Source organism: Muscardinus avellanarius, assembly GCF_963383645.1.
Source record: "Muscardinus avellanarius genome assembly, chromosome: 2".
Taxonomy (NCBI): domain Eukaryota; kingdom Metazoa; phylum Chordata; class Mammalia; order Rodentia; family Gliridae; genus Muscardinus; species Muscardinus avellanarius.
The window spans coordinates 149,062,358-149,083,665 of NC_137787.1; the positions used below are offsets into that span (position 1 = coordinate 149,062,358).

Here is a 21,308-nt window from a genome sequence, read left to right on the forward strand (position 1 = left end):
CCAGCCCTGTTTTATTTTTTATTTTGAAACAAGTTCTCACTAAATTGCTGAGGCTGGCCTAGAACCTTTAATCCTGTAGCTCAGCCTCCCAAGTACTGAGATTAATATAATTATTCTTAAAGCTATCCTTGTAGACAGACTAAACTGGATTGTGGAAACTGTCTAAAGAAAATAACTAATATGTTTTATGAAAGTAGCAGACACACAGGAATTTGTTCTTCATATCTCTTCCAACATTCTTTTATTTATTTTTAAACAACATATCCAAATACACACACACACACACACACACACACACACACACACACACACGCATTTAATTTTGCCTGATTTTGACTAAAACTCCACTTGATCACTGTTTTTGCCAGATTTGAAGCCAATGAACAGGTCACAGCGTGTCAGTGCTGGGTAGAGTGGCAATGAAGTTCCAAAAATGGCGTGAGCAGTGGAAGTGTTGCTGAAAGAGCTGTTCTGCCGGGCGTGGTGGTGCACGCTTATAATCCCCGCGCTTGGGAGGCGGAGGCAGGAGGATTGCGTAGGTTCGATGCCAGCCGTGCTGGCGTAAGAGACCCTGTTTCCAAATAAAAAAGTATAAAAATAGGTCTGGGAGTGTAGCCCAGAGGTAGAAGGGTTTCCAGGAACCCTAGTACCACAAAAAGAAAGAAAAGAAAGAAAGAAAGAAAGAAAGAAAGGAAGGAAGGAAGGAAGGAAGGAAGGAAGGAAGGAAGAAAGAAAGAAAGAAAGAAAGAAAGAAAGAAAGAAAGAAAGAAAGAAAGAGGGAGGGAGGGAGGGGAAGGGAAGGGAAAGAAAGGGCTGTTCTCACACCATTCCTCACTTTGGGGTATTCTGATATGTTGTTTAACTAGACATGGTACATGCCTATAATCTTAAGACTTGGGAAGCTGAGATAGGAAGATCACAGGTTCCAGGCCAGCCTCAGCCACTTAATGAATCCCTGTTTCAAATTTTAAAAAGAGCCAGGTATGGTGGCACACACTTGTAATCCCAGCATTTGGGAGGCTGAGACAGGAGGATCACAGGTTCAAGGACAGCCTCAACTACTTAGTGAGGCCCTCTGCAGTTTAGTGAGACCCTGTTTAAAAATAAAGAATAAAAAAAATAGGGCTGGGAATGCAGCACAGAGGTAGAATGCCCCTGGATTCCATGCCCAGTACCACCAAAAAATAAAAAATAAAAGTCTGGGAGTGTAGTTTGGAGGTAGAATGGCCCTGGGTTCAATTTCCAGAACCCCCAAAATTAAAATAAGAAGCAAATGAAAGGACTTTGGAAATAGGGACAAGCTCTCACAGTAGGTGGGAGGAGGTGGAGCAGCACTTACTCTGTTTGAATGCAGAAATCATAAATCTAGTTTTAAATAAAGATGAATTTGAAAAGAAACAACGTAACAAAAGTGGAGAGGGTCCAAAATATAAATAAGAAATTCTTTAGTACATGAGGGAGTATAGAACATAAATCTATCACTGTGTCACACATACATGCATTTTTTTGTTTTTGTTTTGTATATGGTTTTGCTTGTATGTTTGCATGTGTTTTGTTTTATACATGTTATATAAAATGGCATTTCACAAAGTAATGGTATTTCTTTGAAAATGAAATGAGTAAATGTATATCTCCCAACTGCACTGGATCAGCTAAGTGGTGAGCCTTTTAAAACACTGGGAAAACGTCAGACTCTGGTGAGATCCATTTCCCCCATTTCCAGGAGGCCCCCTGCCGTGTGTAAATGCTCACAGCATGTTCCACGCCAGGAGAATTCTGGGGCTAAAACCAGCCCAGTTGCTCTTTTCTTTTTAAAAGAATTTCTTAAAAGTTTTCTTCATCTCCTTCCTGACAAGATGGATGTTAAATCTGATGAAATTTTTGCCAGACCCAAACAGTATCTATCATGTCCTATGGCCTGGGGTGATGAGATAACTTAAGGAAAAGAATTCTCTCTGTCATGCAGTGCCTGGTGTTGGTCTAAGGGTCCTAATAATGTGTTAATTCTTCACTTTTAGATAACCATCAACAGAGACAGTGGTGAAGATGTGAGCTCCCCCAAACACGGGAAGGAGGACCCCGACAACATGCCCCACGTGGGCGGCAATACCTGGGCAGGTGGAACAGGTTGGTAGCACCGGCGTTCTGGGCCCGGATCTCCAAGGTCTCTGGAGAAAGCTCCGGGGCCCAGGAAGCTTCTCAGCTGCACGTGCTCCTGCCCTGGCCCCTGTGCAGCATCAAGACACCCAAAGCAGCCGGGTGTGGTGGCGCACGCCTGTCTATAATCCCATCACTTAGTAGGCTAAGACAGGACGGGGTCACGGGTTCAAGGCAGGTAGCTCTGAGGTAGAATGCCTCTGGGTTAAGAAAAGACATACAAAGGAACCGCTGTTTTCAGTGTCACCGACTCTGCCACCCCTATAAACATCCCCACTCTATCAGAGTTGTTTCATCTCTGAACAGGGGATAAGAGCAGCTTCACAGGTCCAGGCCATGGTGATTGCAGTTGTGACTGAACGCAGTGGCTGGCCTGTGTTCATTGAAGAGTTAACCTCCTTTTTAAATTGCACATGCTTGGGACTGTGACAGAAATCTATAGTAAATTCTTTCCTGAGCATCCAATCAGACAATAAATAGTCCTTGTCTTCCACATCAGAAGTGTGTGGGTTGAGGATGCAGGATTCTGAGATAAGAGACTCAGTCGCCTGCACGGGTGGCCGCGGTCTGCTCCTTCCTCTTGGCTGCCCGGCCTCACCATTGTCCCCTGGCTGCGGGCTTCCTTTTTCCTCCCAGCAGCTGGAGCAGGCGCATGTGCCGGGCCACAGGAACAGGAGCGGCCGGACTGCAAGGCCGCACTTGCCTGGGCTGATCTCTGCAGTGAGGGGCTGGCATTAGCCTTTCCCCTAGAGGCTCTGCGCCTCTTGGCCTTGACAGCCCGGGCAGGAAATGGGTCTCTGCAGCAAGACAATGCCTTCTCAAATAGGCTGTGGACATCTTGCCTACTCTGTTTACTCATCAAGCAGCAGCTTAAAAGAAAGGCTATTTTTAGAAATGGCCTTTGATCTGGAAGGTAGTATCAAGCCAACAGGATTTAATCCATATGGAATGCACCGTGACCCCAGCTGGCCAGATGTGGTGCCCCAGCAGGAGGCCTCTCCGAAGTGAAAGTTCTTGCTTCTTATTCAACTTGAATCCACTAGCTCCTCCGGTGTCTGTCCAGACTGCCATGGGCCTGCTATTCCCCTGGCCTTTTATTTTTCAGTTGATCAGGGAACCTTGGCTTTAACTTCTTTTCTGTCATTTTTCTCCCTTAGAATTCTCTACACTGAACTTAGCTCTGGCCCAACATGTCATATGATTTCTTCTTCATCATCAAAGCTCCTCCCTTGTTCATCTCCCTCCTCCCCATTTTAGGAACTGGTTTGGGATGTCCAAGCTTAGTTTTAACGTATGCCTTGTAGTCTCAGATCTTCCAAGCCGAAGAAACAGTACAAAAAGCTCAAGGAGATGGAGATCAGGAAGAACTCACTCCTCATGCCCTCTCCACCCTGGGGTGACTCCCAAGAGGCCATGTGACTCGCTCCTCCATCACTCACACCAGAATTTAATAGCTGTGGGTCCCATCCTCCTTTGTCCAAAATGATGACACCCCAGTGCCCAAGAAGCTCTAACATCTAGTTCATGTTCTGCCCATGCCCAGGGGGTTCCCCTGAGGGAGGGAGTTAGGTCCCAAACACCTCCCACCTGCAGCTCTCGGTCCTCACTCCATTACTGCTCCTCTGCCACAGGCTGTGAATGGAAGCCAGGAATTACACACAGCCCAGAGGAACCTTCCACCAAACATTAAATAAAAATGAACAGAAAGCCAGGAGTGGTGGCGCACACTTGTAATTCTAGCATTTAAGAGGCTGAAACAGGAGGATCGTAGTTTGTAGACAGCCTTAGCTACTCAGGCCCTTTGCAACTCAGTGAGACCCTGTTTCAAAATTAAGAATAAAAAATAGGGCTGGGAGTGTAGCTGGGAGATAGAATGCCCCTGGATTCCACCCCTAGAATAAAAAAAAAAAAAAAAATGAACTCAGATGTGCTCCAGTCAAAGGATTAATACACTGCAATTAATGTTGCCATGGTATTTCCCAAAAGGAAATTGAAAGATATTTGGCACGTCCCCCATCCATAATATGATATGGATGGCTTTATTCGTGGGAAGTCAGCCTCCCGCGTGCCCGCTGGGGCTGGTGGGGGAGAGTGCGTCTCTCCGTCTCCCTATTGGGCTCCCCTCTGAACTCTGAACTCTGAACTCGCTTCTTCCTGACCGGGAGGCGTGGTCCCCTCTCGAATCACGGGCTCCGCCTCCTAGCTACCCACCCTGCCCCTAGTGGGGCAGGGGCAGCTCGAACCTTTCAGAAATGAGGCACCAGGACTGTCCTAAGGGAAGCCGTTCATGCCATGTTCTGCCTCTTAGTTTATTAGACCAGTTAAAACTACAAGGGAGAAAAAAACATAACATTTTAGACAAAGCCTAAAAGCTTCCAAAATTTCCACTTTATGAATCTAGAAAAATCTCTCTCTGACTGGTAGTTACTTAAATAATAATTAATATAATTAAATAATAATCAATAAAATTATAACAATAAGAGCAGTCACTTATATAACTCTAATTTTATGCCATGTTTTTATAAACATTTAGCACAACAGTCCCATGAAGTAAATAATATTAGTATACTCATTTTGTGTGTGTGTGTATGGTGCTGAGGATGGAACCCAGAGGCTTTCTACCTCCGGGCTACACTCCCAGACCTATTTTCTATTTTATTTGGAAACAGGGTCTCACTAAGTTGCTGAGAGCCTCACTAAGTAACTGAGGTTGCCCAGGAACCTGCGTAATTCTCCTGTCTCAGCCTCCCAAGTGCGGGGATTATAAGTGTGCGCCACCACGCCTGGCTAGTATACCCACTTTACAGATGAGTAGACTAAGACATAGAGAAGAAGTTAAATAAATCCCCGAAGATGTGGCTAGTGAGTTGGAGGCAGGATTCACACTCGGGCAGTCTGGCTTACCTTACAATACTTCTACTATATACAATGCAGACTAGACTGTGTTATACTATACTGCTTCTTGGATATGAAGGTCTCTTCTAAGTTTTCAACTTATGTGTGAGTGAATAAGAAACTGGTTATTAGTATTCTAATCATGAGAAAGCAGAGGCAATAAATTGTTAGCCCAGATCTATCCAATAGATTTATGTATTTTCTTTGGTCAGCATAACACTTTAAAATAATTTGAATTGGAACATTTATAGACAAGGCAAATCTTCTCTAGTTAAGACAATGTACCCACCTCTTTTTATAATATTATCTACCTGGCCTGGTAGGTATTTAACTTTCTTTTTTTTCAAGTCTGGGGATGGAACCCAGGGGCATTCTACCTCTGAGCTACACTCCCTTGCCCTATTTTTTATACTTTATTTTGAAACAGGGTCTTACTGAGTTGCGAAGGGCCTAAGTAGGTGAGGCTGTCTGGGAACCGCCATCCTCCAGTCTTCACCTCCCAAATGCTGGAATTGCAAGCATGCGCCACTACATCTAGCTTTAACTTTCACTTTCAACATAAATAGCTTATAGAGTATTATATGACATATACTTAAAAGCATGTATGCTTAGTGTTTATATTAAAAGACTATTCTGAAGCCAGTGATGTTTACCTGTTATATTATTCAAAGCTAAAAGTCAAAGGCTTGAAATATCGGCTAAGCTCGTGATGTGAGATCATGAATAGGTCACAAAACCCCTCTGTGCATCATTCTGATTTTCAGACCAAAAGAAATTTTTATCTATAGCTTAACTGTCTCTTGGTGTTTTCTGAAAAAGTAAGGTAACATATGAATGAAGGTAACATGTGAAAAGTCAATCATTTAATTAGCAAACACACAATTCAAGCCCATCATATAGGGCAGAGGTACAAAAACCTTAAAAATGATCCCTTCCATTACATCATTTGTGAGAAAAGACAAAATGGTTATAGGGTAACAGATAGAACATAAGAGTATTAATCCCTGTGAAGTAAAGACATTGAGGTGTCTTAGTATTTGGACTGAACCTTGAAATATGGGTAGAATTTAGATGGATGGAAAAAGAGGAAAATCATCTTAACCAGAGAGTATCTTTGTTTTCAGAAAAAAATTATCATTTCAATCTTGAATTACTAGTTAAGAACAACTAATAGACTTCACAGAACTGCCTGAAAGCCATGATCTCACTTTTGTTTTGTGATCAGGTTCAGCTTTACCCTCTGGATTCTCATTTTTTCTTTCTAGGAGGAAGAGACACTGCTGGTCTTGGGGGGAAAGGAGGCCCTTACCGGCTGGATGCGGGCCACCCTGTGTACCAGATCTCGGATGCTGAGAAGGACTCAGTTCCTGAGGAGGTCAAGAGAGCTGCAAGAGAGATGGGCCAGAGAGCGTTTCAGCAGAGGTGAGCGTTCTCTCAGCATCTAGAATGGTGCTGTTGACTAACACACAAATGCATGCGCGCACACACATACCACTGTTAGAAAGTCAAGTCACCTGGTGCAGAGGCTGTACCCTCCCGCAGTGCAGAGAAGAGTGCAGTCAGTGGACTAATACAAGGGCCCATGCTCTGCCAGGATTTGGAGATTAGAAGAACTAGAACATTCCAGGAAGGGGAAACTAAGTGGACAGAGACAACAGGGGAGATGAGCACTAGTGATGCCGCAGAAAGCCAGCTTGCCTGCCCAGGATACAGGGCACTAGCTGGGGCTCTGAGGACAGCGAGGTTGGATGGAGAGGCCAGGCAGCGATAGAGGCCCAGAGACCAGGCCGATGAGCCTGTGGCCCTCAGAAATCCCACAGCTGTTCTGGGTCACTTTAATTGGCCCATCTAAAAAATAAGAAGCTGGGTGTGGTGGCGCATGCTCATAATCCCAGTACTTGAGAGGCTGAGACAGGAGGTTTGCGGGTTTGCAGACAGCCTCAGCAACTAGTGAGGCCCTCTGAAACTTAGTGAGACCCTGTTTCAAAATAAAGAATAAAAACAGGGCTGGAGGTGTATAGTTCAGAGGTAGAATGCCCCCGGGACCAATCCCCAGTGCCAAAATTAAAAAAAAAAAGAAGAATCCATAAGAAGCTTTCTCTAGGAATCCGCATGTATTCTTCTGCTAAAGGTGAAAAATTCCAAAGAACCAGTGAAAGTCTCCTTTCATATCCAGGGACTTGGTGTTGGCTTTGAAGAGAGATTTACATTTTTGTGCTCAAGAAAGGAATTGGGTGTAGTTAGAAAAGAGATATGCTCAAGTGTATGTGAGTGATGAAATTTCCTCCCACGTAGAACATCTGCTGTTACATTCTATGCCCTGCTTTCACATCCTGTAAATAAACAGTGCAGAACAATAGAGACAAGAATGTGTGTGGCGCCAGCCACTCCCTCAGGAAAGCCTCAGGACCCTGCGGTGCAGCAGGTACCAAACCCGCCAGGCATCAGAGGAACTCAGCCCTTCTGGCTTGCATGGCGACCTTACACAGTTCCTTCATTCTCCCTCTACCTGTGTTTGCCCTTCTAGAGATGGGAGATTTCTCTCCCTTCTTCTCAGGGAGGCTGTGAAGACAGATTACTATCTTAGGAACAGAAGTAGTTGCTATCTTCAAAAAGAGGCAGGAAGAAAACTATTCCATAATGAAAAGTCTTGTTAGAATTAAAAATTTGCTCTCCAGCTGGGCATGGTGGTGCACACCTGTAATCCCAATACTTGGGAAACTGAGACAGGAGGATCACAGGTTCGAATACAGCCTCAGCAAGTAGTGATGCTTTCATCAACCTAGTGAGACCCTGTTTCAAAATAAAAATAAAGCTGGGTGTGGTGGCGCACGCTTGTAATCCCCACACTTGGGAGGCAGAGACAGGAGGATCACACAGGTTCGAAGCCAGTTGTGCTGGCTTAAGAGACCCTGTTTCCAAATAAAAATATAAAATAGGTCTGGGAGTGTAGCCCAGAGGTAGAAGGGCTTCCAGGAACCCCAGTACACCAATAAATAAATAAATAAATAAATAAATAAGCCAGGCGTTGTGGCACACACTTGTAATCCCAGCATTTGGGAGGCTGAGACAGGAGGATCGTGGTTCAAGGACAGCCTCAGCTACTACTTAGTGAGACCCTTTGCGCAATTCAATGAGACCCTGTTTCAAAAAAAAGAATAAAAAATTGGAGCTCAGAGGTAGAATGCCCCTAGGTTCAATCCCTGGTAACACACACACACACACACACACACACACACACACACACACACACACACATTGCTCTCCATATCATATGAATAATAAAGTATATATTTAGGAAAAGAACCAAACAGTATATACATGTCCTTGTCCCCTCCCCGGCCAGTAAGTCTCTACTGTTGTTGTGCTCAAGCTACACAGGTGATTATGGAATCTGAATGTTTGCCTCAGGGGACAGAGTGTTCTAGGCACATCACTTGCAGGAGGCAGGGATACTTGGGCCCAAGTACGAAACCCCTCCCCTTTGCCACCAGGGATAGGGAGGCTGGTTATGTCAAGGACCATACAGGAGAAAGAGGTTGAGTGGCATCTTTGTTAAGATAACTGGGTTTAATGGATGTAAGAAAGGAGCGAGGACATGGAGAAGGGGATAAATGAGAAAACCATACACCTCTGAGAAGAAGCTCAGTTGAAGAGAAGAATACATAGGTGGTTGCAAGACAGAGAAACCGGGCATGGCTCATGTCTATAGTCCCAGCATATGGGAAGCTAAGAAAAGAGGATTTCAGGTTTGAAGCCAGCCTCAGCAACTTAGTGAGACCATGTTTCAAAATAAAAGAAAAAAATTGGACTGGGGTATACCTCAGAGGTAGAATGCCCCTGGGTTTAATCCCCAGAGTAAAAAAAAAAAAAAAAAAAAAAAAAAAACGTCAGGAGACAGGCAAGGTTGTAAAAGATGGGAGGAAGAAATCAGGAAACACAGAGCTCATGAGAAATACAGGGTTCCACAAACACACCAGCAACAATACTGCTTCTATTCTGATGCAGACCTGGGACTTCATTCCATTCGATGAGTATTCTTTTAGTACTGCTGGAAATCTCTCTTTAGCTTACGGACCTTTTCAAACAAAGGAAAAGTGGGAAAAATATATGATGAGCCCTATGGACCTTAACCCCCAACTTCAAGAAAAAAACCTTGACTCCAAGTCTCCACTGCTGGATTCTTTCAAAGCTAACAAAAGATATTCTATCATATCATCATGAATATTTCAGAGTTCATTTCTGCAAAATGTTCCTTGATATGGGCTTCTCACACCGTCAACTCAGTATTCAATTAGCACTTATTTGTGTTTGGTTTTAAACTGTATGCTGGTTCCTATATACCAAGAATTCAAAGAAAATGCAAACAGCATTATTATCATGTCTTTAAAAGTTAATGATTCTTTACTGTTATAAAAAAAAAAAAAACTTAGCTTGAAGTTGTTTTCCCACTCTGGACAGATTGAGGTCAAGTCCTGCCACTTATGCCTTCATAGCACCCTGTACCTTTTCTTTATAACCATCATCATTCTTTCTCATCTTATTATTTGTGTGAGCAGTTGAATGTTTCTCTACTGACTGGAAGTTCCTTGAGAACAGAACCTGGTACATAGCAAATAGTCATATGTATATGTATGTGTATGTGTATATGTCTATGTATATATGTGTATGTGTATGTGTATATATTTGTGGGATAAATAATACACATGTGCATACAAGTAACAGTACCCTCTAGTAACCATCCCTTGGTATGCCTGGGAATTTGTTTCCAAGAACCCAGCCTCCACCCAAGGATATGGCAATCTGCAGATAGCCAAGCCCCTTGTATAAAATGCCTTAATATTTGCATATAACATACCCACATCTTCTCATGTGCCTTAAATCATCTCTAAATTACTTATAACGCCTAATAAACTATAAATGATCTATAATAAGTGACATACTTTATTACTTAGGGAATAATGATCAGAGGGAAAAGTCTGTAGGTGCTCAGTAGAAATGCAGATTTTTTTCCAAATATTTTTGATCCGAAGTTGGTTGAATTGGCAGGTGTGAAACTCACTGATAAGGAGGCTTAACTGTAATGAAATCATCATTTAGAACTTCATTAAGAGACAGGCTGACACCAGGCAGTCCCGGCCATCAGCCAGAAAGTCGACCCTGTTGCCTTGAAGAGCCTAATGCCACCTGTGGGTTCCTCACTTCATCGGCATGGCGTTTAGTTAGCATCCCTTCCTGTCTGGTTTTAAGCCAGATACTGGCTCCTACACAGCAAGAATCGATCCAGAGGAAAACAGCATGAGCCATGTATAAAATGTAACAGACACGCTACACCAACCAAGACTGAATGGAGCAGACGGTGAGGCTTGGACACACTCGGCACAGCCTTTGTGGCAGGCACCAGCTGTGGGAATGGCGTCCACACCATTTGCAAAACTAATCAGCCTCACACAGTGCATCTCAGCTTATGTGTGTTTGCCTCGTAATTGATTCAAAGATTATAGTATTTAACTCGAACCTATTAGAAAAAGGAAAATGAGAACCAAAATTCCCAGACTCTTACGTAACAATAAATATACCCTTTAAAAATGCACCGTGCCAACAACGCTCGGTTCGTTCACATAGATGACTCGGATGTGAGGCAGCTGTGCCTGCAGTTTTGATCAGAGGTAAAGAAGCAGGATGATATATTGTCAGCTCGTTTTGTGGGCCTGAGAATACTAGCAGTGGGAAGCTTGGCTCATCCAGAGGCTAAAATTTCCTCTTTTCTCTCTCCATTCCCTACTCCAGTCTTCATCTTTCAGAATGTGTTATCTGTTTTGAGCAGCTTATAAGAGATCTTTTGGAAAGCTGACACAATCTGGAATATGATTTCCAGCTTTCTTCATAATTAAAACAGTATGTGATTGTGTTGGAGGTACAATTTGCTCACACCAGAGGCACCCCATAACTAGAACTGATCTCCCTACAAAGACTTCTCTGCTGGAGGAGATTTACCAGCTGCCTGGCTCCTTCCTCTGTGTGTGTGTGTGTGTGTGTGTGTGTGTGTGTGTGTCCTCTCCTCCATTTCTTCTCCCATCTAACTCCCCAACCTCCAGCAAGGACAAGCTATCTATATTTTTTTCAGTCAGTACTAATCTGCTTTCTTGGGGAAAGAACATTCAGACTTCCTAGGTATGGAGTGGGTAGGTCATATCCTGCAGCACTCACTGTGTCCAGCTTTTATCAGCCCTGATACTCGAGATACAACTTAGTCTAATGAAAACGTGTGGGGAGGTTTCAGAGCGTGCCAGAACTAGACAGGAGAGGCATTGTTAGGAGGTCAGGTCCCACACATGCATTTATTTCTTCTTGTTCTTCAGAGCGAGGTTAATAAGATTTAGAGGGCCATCTTAGTATGTCACCTTGGGACACAACTGTTCAGATATTATAGTGGCGTTGTCTGTATTTACTCTTGGATAGTCAGCATTGCCAAAGTGTTATCCAGCTGCTTTTATTGAGTGCCACTGTGTGCCAGGCATCGTGTAGATTCAGAGGGGGGGAAAAATAGTATGTGATCTTTTGCCCAGAGGAGAAAGCAGGGAACTGCCCGTGGGCTGGTGGGGCTGCAGCAGAAGCAAATGGTGAAAAGTGATGAAAAGGAGCAGAGTGCTGTGAGGGTAAAGTTTCAAAGTCACAATAATATTAAAATGCTATTATCCACCGGGCTTGGTGACACATGCCTGTAATCCCAGACTTGAGAGGCTGAGACAGGAGGATCACAGATTCAAGGACAGCCTCAGCAAGTAGTAAGATTCTCATCAACCTAGCAAGACCCTGTTTCAGAATAAAAATTAAAAAAAAAAATAAGGATGGGAATTAAGCTCAAATGTAGAATGTCCCTGGTTTCAATCCCAGTACCACAAAAAGAAAAAAAAATACAATTATCCTATTTAAAGTATACCATCTGCAGCCGGGCGTGGTGCCGCATGCTTGTAATCCCAGCATTTGGGAGGCGGAGACCAGAGAATAACAATTCATGGACAGCCCCACCTACTTAGTGAGGCCCTTCGCAACTCAGTGAGACCCTGTTTCAGAAAATAAAAAGACAAAAAAACAGGGCTGGAGATGTAGCTCCAAGGTAGAATACCCTTGAGTTCCATTCCCAGTACCAAAAAAGAAAGAAGAAAGAAAGAAAGAAAGAAAGAAAGAAAGAAAGAAAGAAAGAAAGAAAGAAAGAAAGAAAGAAAGAAAGAAAGGAAGAAAGGAGGAAAGAAGAAGGAAGCCGGGTGTGGTGGCGCACGCTTGTAATCCCTGCGCTTGGGAGGCTGAGACAGGAGAATTGCACAGTTTCGAAGCCAGCCTCAGCTACTTAGTGAGGCTCTCAGCAACTTAGTGAAACCCTGTTTCCAAATAAAATATAAAAAAGGTCTGGGAGTATAGCCCAGAAGTAGAAAGCCTCTGGGTTCCACCCCCAGTACCACCAAAAAAAAAAAAAAAAAAAAAAAAAGGAAAAAAAGAAAAAGAAAGAAAGAAAGAAATACCATCAGCAATCTTAGAAAGGTATCATATAAGAATATAGCAACACATTAATTTACTTTCTTTGGACCTGAATGGCTATCCTGAGAAACTAAATAAATATCTGACCTCCATCTTAAAAAGCAACCACTGGGAAACCTCCTAGGAATCTGCCATAGAATAGAACTGATCAGCTGCTGACCTCACAACATGTCTTTGGGATATACTAATGGCGTGCCATGAGGTGATCCAGACCGGCTCATGAGAGCCAGTTGTGTACATTTCTTACAAGAAAATTCTTAAAATTTCTTAAGATTCGCTGTTCAGTGACCTCACTGTTGGTAGCGTGAAATTGATCATGGTAGAAATATTTACACCATAGAAATCAGCAAATATACGCTAGAACCGAGGGCTTGGGGGGTCCTGGCTGGCAGCTTGTTGATCTTTTACCCGCACACCACTGCACATTCCCCTCTCTTCAGCCTGAGGCACTGCAAGAGACCTCACTTTTTGCCTTTCCTCCCCAAAGTCAATCTGAGTTGCCAAGGCGCCTCCTACAGGTCCAGCAGTATGTGTTTGAAAGTAAAGGCCCCATGAACGTGGTGTAAGCTCTCTCCTTTCATCTCTCTGGCTTCAGGCTCAAGGAGATCCAAATGAGTGAATATGACGCCGCGACCTATGAAAGGTTTTCAGGTGCCGTTCGACGACAGGTGCAGTCCCTCCGAGTCATCCTGGATAATTTACAGGTAACCTCCCATGTATGGACAAGAAAATAATGTAGGCCCATCCCAAAACTGTTGGAGAAAGTGACCTGTGCCCTAATCAGCCAAGCCCCCAAATTAATCAATGCCAGAGTGTCTGCATAAAACTGTGGCCTCGCCCTGTGGCTCTCCTAGTTCCATTCTCCAAGGAAAAACACTTGGCCTCCCCTTTCCTCCTGTCCAGGAAGCAGTAATTTTACCAATAACCCAAGCAGACACCCAACTTCCTCATTCCCCTCGTGTAAGATCTATGAGCATCTCACCTCGAATGGAAATCCACAAGTAGATCTGTCTCCCTACAAATCATCTTACTGTCATTGAAGAAACAGAGCGACATTCTGGGTTGTCCAGGGCGACGTCCTCCATCCCTCCGCTCCTCCTCCTGCCCTCCCCCTGCCCTGCGCTGCACCGCCTGGCTTTTTTTTACTTTCACAAAACTGGCAGTGGGTCAGAATCAGTTGCTAATTGATGTTGTTCCTAAAATATTAAGATGCTTCGATATTTCCTAAGCAGAGGCAGTTATTTCTGGTCAGTTTGCACAAATAATTAAGGAAGCTCTGAGTCGTCCCTAAAATCACATACAAACTCAGGTTTTCTAAAGAGAGCGAAGCCTCATTTCAGGCGAGAGGGGGAAAGGTTAGGAGCCAACCCATGATATTCTCCACCATTTTGCTCCAGAATCCTGCTCCCTCTCTGGGAAGTGTTTGAAGTTGGGTGCTCCAGTTATATCCTTTCCCTCTTTGTTTTTTGTTTGTAACTGTTCTTTTGAGGAAAGTTTTGTTATTTTTTATGATACAATAGGAGTTTGAAGTTCTATCTATGATACAGTTTTATTGTTGCTATTGTTTTTGTTGGTTCTTTTGTGTATGTTGAGGGGGGGGGCGAGAGGTACTAGAGATTAAACACAAGGGCTCTCTTGGGGTCAACACCCACAGCCCAATTTTATTTTTCATTTTGAAATAGGATCTCCCTGAGTTGCTGAGGCTGACCTCAAACCTGTGATTCTCCTGTCTCAGCCTGCCTTGTACCGGGATTACAGTCATGCACCACCATACCCAGCTTTATTATGCAATTTATTTTATTTAATTTTATTTTATTTGTACTAGGAATAAATAGAGGCATTCTACCTCCAATATATATCCCCAGTCTAATTTTTTTTTTAATTTCTTATTTGGAAACAAGGCCTCATTAGATTTCTGAGAACCTCGCTCTGTTATAAAGGCCAGCTTTGAACCTGCAATCCTCCTGTCCCAAGTACTGAGATTACAAGTATGCTCCAAAACTTGGGAAGAGACTCATTTTAAAAAAGATCTTAACTATGTCAGGAGGTTAAGAAATATTTGATCATTTCTAAGAGGAAAGATCTTTATAATGATTAACCAAATACCCAATTTCAAAATATGTGAGATGTAAGAATTAAGCTATTTGTTTTAAAATTCTTATATCCAGTTCTCTACAATAAAACAATATAAGGTTTTATATATTTTATTATTATTATTATTTTGGTGGTACTGGGGTTCCTGGAAACCCTTCTACCTCCGGGCTACACTCCCAGACACCTATTTTTTTATATTTTTTATTTGGAAACAGGGTCTCTTAAGCCAGCAAAGCTGGCTTTGAACCTGTGCAATCCTCCTCTCTCCACCTCCCAAATGCAGGGATTACAAGTGTGTGTCACCACACCTGGCTATAAGGTTTTATATAAACTGTGTAATAAAAAAAAAACCATGCTATTGAATGGTTGAATTTTCTTCCACAGCCACCCCCTTAAATGTTTGTTTCCCTGGGCATTGAGGGCAACTCAATGAGTTAGGGTCTGAGCTTCAAGGCAGGACAGTAGTTAACCAAGGACTAAAATTAGGCTCCAGAGGCGAGGGTAATGGAGGATGGTTCTTGTGTTACGATTGAAGGAGTGTAGCTTAATCTTTTGTTCATTTCTTAAGTACCTCATGCCTACCAGACATTAAGGACTAAAAACAAAAACAAAAACAAAACAGACCCTGTTTCAAAAGAAGGAACTGAAAGAAAACAATTTCCTAAATTCTGCAAAGAACTTTGTGCACAATGCTATGGAATGAAAGAGGAAAGGCTCCGTGGAGAATGTAATGTTTGAGTTCACTCTTGAGAGGTGCTGGGGAATTTCCCAGGTGGTTAGGGGGTCAGGCATTCCAAAGAGAAGAAGCAATGTGTACACGTGCACAGAGATAAGGAGGACACAGCGAGTTCAGAGAAGAGCAAGTGTTTGCTTGGCCAAGAAGAGCAGGGCCGGGTTAGAGACAATGGTGAGAAAAGAGGCTTGGGCTGGGTAGCCCTGGACACCAGGAAAACGTGCAGACAACCTTGGGCTTCATCCTCCAGATAAACAGACATCGTTAGAGGATGTGGTACTAGAAAGGGATACTGTACAGAATACTTTTTTTTTTTTCTTTATGGGTCTGGAGATGGAACCCAAGGACATTCAACCTCCAAGCTACACCTCCTGCCCTATTTTTTATTCTTTATTTTGAAACCGGGTCTCACTGAGTTGCAAAGGGCCTCACTAAGTAGCTGAGGCTGTCCACGAACTGCGATCCTCTGGTCTCAGCCCCCCAAATGCTGGGATTACAAGCGAGCGCCACCATACCCTCTCAGAATACATTTTTAATTAAAGGAACAGATTTTTCCTCTGGTATGAGTTGGAAAACTTTGATCTTTTTTTTTTTTTTTTTTGGTGCCATGATAGCATTACTTTTGCAAATACCACTGCATCCAATCCCTACATCAACTTTAAAATAAATGGTATTATGTTTATAAGATCAGCCTAAGAAGAGACGTCAGATCCACTACTGTGACTTGTCACAGTAGCACACAGACAAAACTTGAGTTAGCATTAGGATTAGCATCAAGGAAAGGGCTCTTCTCATGGCTATATGGGTCACCATACCCATAAGACCCACCACAGAACACAGTCCAGTTTTGCTCTCAAATTTCAAACAGAAATAAAAGAAAACTGGGAAAGGCTCAGGGAAAAGCAACCAGTATTAAATGGGTAGAAAACAAGAAATTGGCACTTACAAAAAATGCTTTAGGGATTAGTAAATTTTCTCAAATAGAATAACTGATTATTTCAAGGAAAATTTAATTATCTTCTTCTCTGGAAATCCAAATAAGAGAAAGTAGGCTAAGACAATAGCAAAATTGTAAGATATAATCTTTGTGAATAATACCAGCATTGTAATAATAACAAGCATTTATTAAGCCTTACATTGTCATCGTCGTCGTCATCTGGGCATCATTGTCCTCTTCATCATCAATGTCTCTTAGTGGCTCCTAGTCCCAGCTTGGGAGCTAGGCAGGCTGGGTTGTGTACAGTGGAATGACAGATAATAAGGCCGTGATAGAAATTAACTCAGATGATACCCACAGGCCTTTTAAAACAGAGCCTGGCATATACAGTTCCCTCCAGAAAGATTCGTTTTATCATTATTTCCATTAATATTCACCAGCCCGGACCATGAGCCAGACACCCAGTCCAGTGCTTCACATTCGTAGTGTCATTCAATCTCTGTGATAATCATGCATGGCCTTGGGTATATTATTTTCTACATTTGATAGCTGGGAAACTGAGATAGTTACCTCAGCTGTCATAATCCTACAAAATGTAGATATGTTGACCCACTTAATAGGTAAGGAAATTGAAGATTAAAAAGATGGCATAACTCGCCAGGCATGGTGGGGCATGCTTGCAATCCCAGTACTTGGGAGGTTGAGACAGGAGGATTGCAAGTTCATGGCCAGCCTCAGCTACTTCATGAGGCCCTTTACAACTTAGTGAGACCCTGTTTCAAAATAAAGAATAAAAAATAGGGCTGTGGGTGTAGCTCAGAGGTAGAATGCCCCTGGATTCCATCCCCAGTACCACAAAAAAAAGGAAAGAAAAAAAGAAAAGAAGAAGGAAAGAAGGAAGGAAAGGAAAGAAAAAAAAAGAAGAAGAAAGAAAGAAAAATGGCATAACTTGGTCTGGGTTACATGGCCAGTGAAGCTGACATCTGAGCCCGAAGTTCAGGTTCCCATTATCTATTCCCTGTTATCTTCTCCTAAATCTCTAATTGTAAAACATTTTGCACCATTGTCCAAATGCCAGCATGGCATTTTTAAACGCTTCCTTTATTGGATCTTTATTTTAATCCATAGGGGGATTTTTCTCAGGTAGGCCTTCTGGTCTTCAGTTTAGGGAGAGAAAGTTTAAAAACACTGCTAACTGGCCAAGGATAGACAGGACCATTTGTAGAATACAAAACTTCAGATTGTTGCCAAAGCAAGAAGGCTTTGATTTGTTCCTTTCTTGCTATCTTCTGCCAGTCCATTGTGGCTCCAATTGACTAAAACCTTCCAGCTGTTCTGAGGTTGCTGCGTAATCCCAGTAACCATGGGTGTTTCCTTGGTGAGCAGCACAAAGTCTGTCCAGGAACTAGTAACTCATCGTTTGAGATGACTCTCCCAAGCCCAGCGTCGGCCCCACACAGCAGTCCAGGTGCTGGGCTGAGATCTGAGGAGCAGGAAATGCTATTGCTACCCGCGTCAACATCTTCTTCTACATGCGCCTGTATCACAGTGCACAGTTTTCTCACTTGAGGTGTCTACCACGAGTGGCCTTCTTTCGCCTCTTGACTGGATTCTATGTGTAACACCATAGATCCCTGGCTATTGGACGTTTTTCCTTTTCTTTTCTTTTTTGGCACTGGGGATGGCACTCATGGGGTTTCTACCTCAGGGCTATACTCCCAGACCCATTTTATATTTTATTTGGAAATAGGGTCTCACTAAGTTGCTGAGAGCCTCACTAAGTAGCTGAGGCTGGCTTTGAACCTGTGCAATCCTCCTGTCTCAACCTCCCAAGTTCTGGGATTACAAGCATGGGACACCACGCCCAGCACTTTTTTCCTTTTCTAAATCCATAATAAGAATTTTCTCATTAAAATAGTGGAGTCTGTAAGTACTTCAGTTATACCAGATTCAGAATCTCACTCTCTGATTACAGCTTTCTGCAACAAAAATATCCATCCCCACAGAAAGCCACTGATGTGAATCAAATCTTCTCTCTAATGTTTTTGTAATCTACAATCAGTAATTTTGTTCCCAGTCTAAACCAAATTAGCCTTTCTCCGATGGCCTTGGCCAGCATAGTATCTTCAATATCTTCAAACAATAATTAGGCTCCTTTTTCCCCCTCCAGTGTTTCAAAATGAACTTTTATTCAGATCACAGTGTTTTTGAACAGTGACCATGTGGCATGCTCTGTGCTTGGCAATAAGGGCTCAAAGGTTGAGTAGATGTTGTCTGCCAAGAATGTTCCAGCCTTGAGGAGCAGGGAAGACAGACAACTAGCCCCATCGTTTCTGCTTGATATGATAAGTGCCTAGATAGAGGGCTGCAGAGAACTGGGCAGAAGCCCAGAGGGACGGGAGTCAGAGAGAGACGCCGGAGGAAAGGATACAGGAGCTGAGTCTTGCAGGATGTGGGAGAATTAGCCAGACAGAGCAGGGCGGCTGCAGTGCCTCAGTAGAGGACACAGCAGAGACAAAAACGTGAGGCTGTGTGGTCTCAGGTAAGAGCTGAGAGCCAGCCACAGGCAGGAGTCCACCCTGTGTGAAATGCAAACAAGGACAAGAGCCTGAGGGGGGCAGGTGCCAGTCGGGAATTTAGATTCCCTCTGAGCATATGTAAACTGGAAAGCATTTCCCCCTCCTTTTATTTATTCTATAAGGACTCTTTCAGTCAGTAGACATTTATTGTATATCTATTTTGTCTTCAATGACTAAACTTCCAGGGAAAAATAGAGTTATAATAGAAGACTTAATACAGTAAAGGCCACAGTGTGACAATGTGAAAGTAGACAATGTGCTGTGGATATGTAGACATGTGTGTGGGTCACTTCTGAGCTGGAAAGTTGAGGCAAAACTCACAAGGAAGGTGTCAGGTGAGCTGGAACAGGAAGGATGTGGCTGGTTTCCCCGGGTAGCTCTCTCCTAAGGGTGAGGGTGAACTGCCAGTGCTACTCAAACCTTCTGTGGGGAGGGGCTGGGCTTTTTCTCATCCAGTATGGATAATACTTTTATAAAATTTAACAGAAGCCAGGAGTGGTGGTACAGGCCTGTAATCCCAGTACTTGGAAGATTGAGACAGGAGTATTGCAGACTCAGAGATAGACTCAGCAATTTAGTAAGGCTCTCAGCAACTTCAAAACAAAATATAAAAAATGCTGGGAGTGTAGCTCAGAGGTAGTATGCCCCTGGGTTCAATCCAAAGAAAGAGGGAGGGATGAAGAGAGGGGAAATGAGTTACTGGAAAAAATGTTATAAAAAGGCATATGAAATACAAGCCCCGATTTTTTAATAGTACATTCAGCAAACATAAAATGTCTCCATCAAATTGCCACACAAGTTTCTAAATGCTTGCTTTCAGAGTCTGTTCCTTATTGCATCATGAGGCAGCCACAGGTGTTTGCTGATGGAGAACAGTCTGTGAGGCAATAGTCTAAACAGGAGAAACCTTTGAGTAGAGGGCAAAAGACCTGAGAGCCAGGCTGCTTGAGGAACAGCAAAATGTCCACAGGGACTAGCCATCGGGACTTGCAGCTACTTAGAAGCAGTAAGTAGTGGGAAGGAAAACTAGAAGGAACATGAATCCCAAAGGACCTTGCGCACCACGCTGAGGAGGCCAGCTGCCATCCATGACCTGCGAGGAGTCCTGAAGATGCTCGAGGAGGGGGAGATTGCTTCTATCTTCTCCAGGATGTGGCGTAGCCACGGAGGGGAAATTTTCAGAGAAGAAAAAGGAGGAAGCCAGAAATCAAATCACAAAATTATTTCAGCTATTCAGATGAGAAGTGATAGGAACCTGAAGCAGGGTAATGGATGTGAACATGGAAAAGGTGAGACAAATTCAAGAAGCAGTATTGAAAATGAGAACTGAAAAAGGGAACAGTTCAAACAATATTACGTCCATATAACATCTCACTACCAATCTCACTGACATGTACAGGGAAGGGGAAGGAGAGGGGGACAGGTATTTACAGGGAAATATACCAATGGATGTGCGCACATATATTTGTATCACTTTAAATCTCATTATGATACATAATTACATTGCACCGATTAAAGTCTAAAAATAAAAAAAGAAGGAAAATAGAAGTTTGGGTTTTTTTTTTTTTTTTTTTTTTTTTTTTTTTGCGGGTCTGGGAATAGAACCCAGGGGCATTTGACCTCCAAGCCATACCCCCTGCCCTATTTTTATTCTTTATTTTGAAACAGGGTCTCACTGAGTTGCAGAGGCCCTCACTAAGTAGCTGAGGCTGTCCGCGAACCGCGATCCTCCGGTTCCAGCTTCCAGAATGTTGGGATTAAAAGCGTGTGCCACCATGCCCAGCTAAAATAGCAGTTTTAAGGTAGGACGTGAAGTCAGTGCCTGGCTGAGTATGGGTGACGGGGTGGGGAGGCTTCAAGCCCTGGAGGACAGGAGTAGAGAACACAGGAAGCGGAAAAGACTTGTGAGGAAAGCAAATGTTTGCTTTGGATATCAGTATGTTTTTTTTTTTTTTCTCTAATGTGGCACCTGTGTAAAAATGTCAAAGTGATATTAGAAGTTCTTAAGATGTGAGCCTGGAGTCCAGGAGCAAGGTTAGGGCCAGAGAGAGCTACATGTCTATACAGATATCTGTGTCTGTAGTTTTAGGGGTATTTGTAGAGGGGCAACCCAAGCCACGAGAGATGTGTTATTACAGCTAGAGTAGAGGCCAACGAGAGGGGAAGAGTGAGGGCGGTTGGTCAAGGAGTCCGCATTTCAGGGAGCGACACAGCGCCGGTTCCTCTTTCCTGCACACTGGGAGTTCATTTCTCAGTGCATGGCTTTAGTGGCCCTGAGAAGACCATTGCAACCCAGGGCAGTCTGGAAATTTTCTGGGTGGTCCTGATTTTATGGATGCATGAACATGGGTATCTAACCCAGTCTTTGACAAAT

General features: G+C 43.2%; 1 protein-coding gene across 1 annotated transcript in view; it reads left to right on the plus strand.

Moving 5' to 3' along the window:
- The window catches only part of VWA8 (von Willebrand factor A domain containing 8), a gene marked incomplete at both ends in the record, with an annotated part of 383,297 nt that overhangs the window by 334,137 nt on the left and 27,852 nt on the right, over positions 1–21,308 (plus strand). The window contains 3 exons of the mRNA XM_080688771.1: positions 2,019–2,127; positions 6,318–6,474; positions 13,187–13,295. Coding sequence (XP_080544897.1) covers positions 2,019–2,127; positions 6,318–6,474; positions 13,187–13,295 — 375 coding nt within the window. The remainder of the gene's footprint in view (positions 1–2,018; positions 2,128–6,317; positions 6,475–13,186; positions 13,296–21,308) is intronic.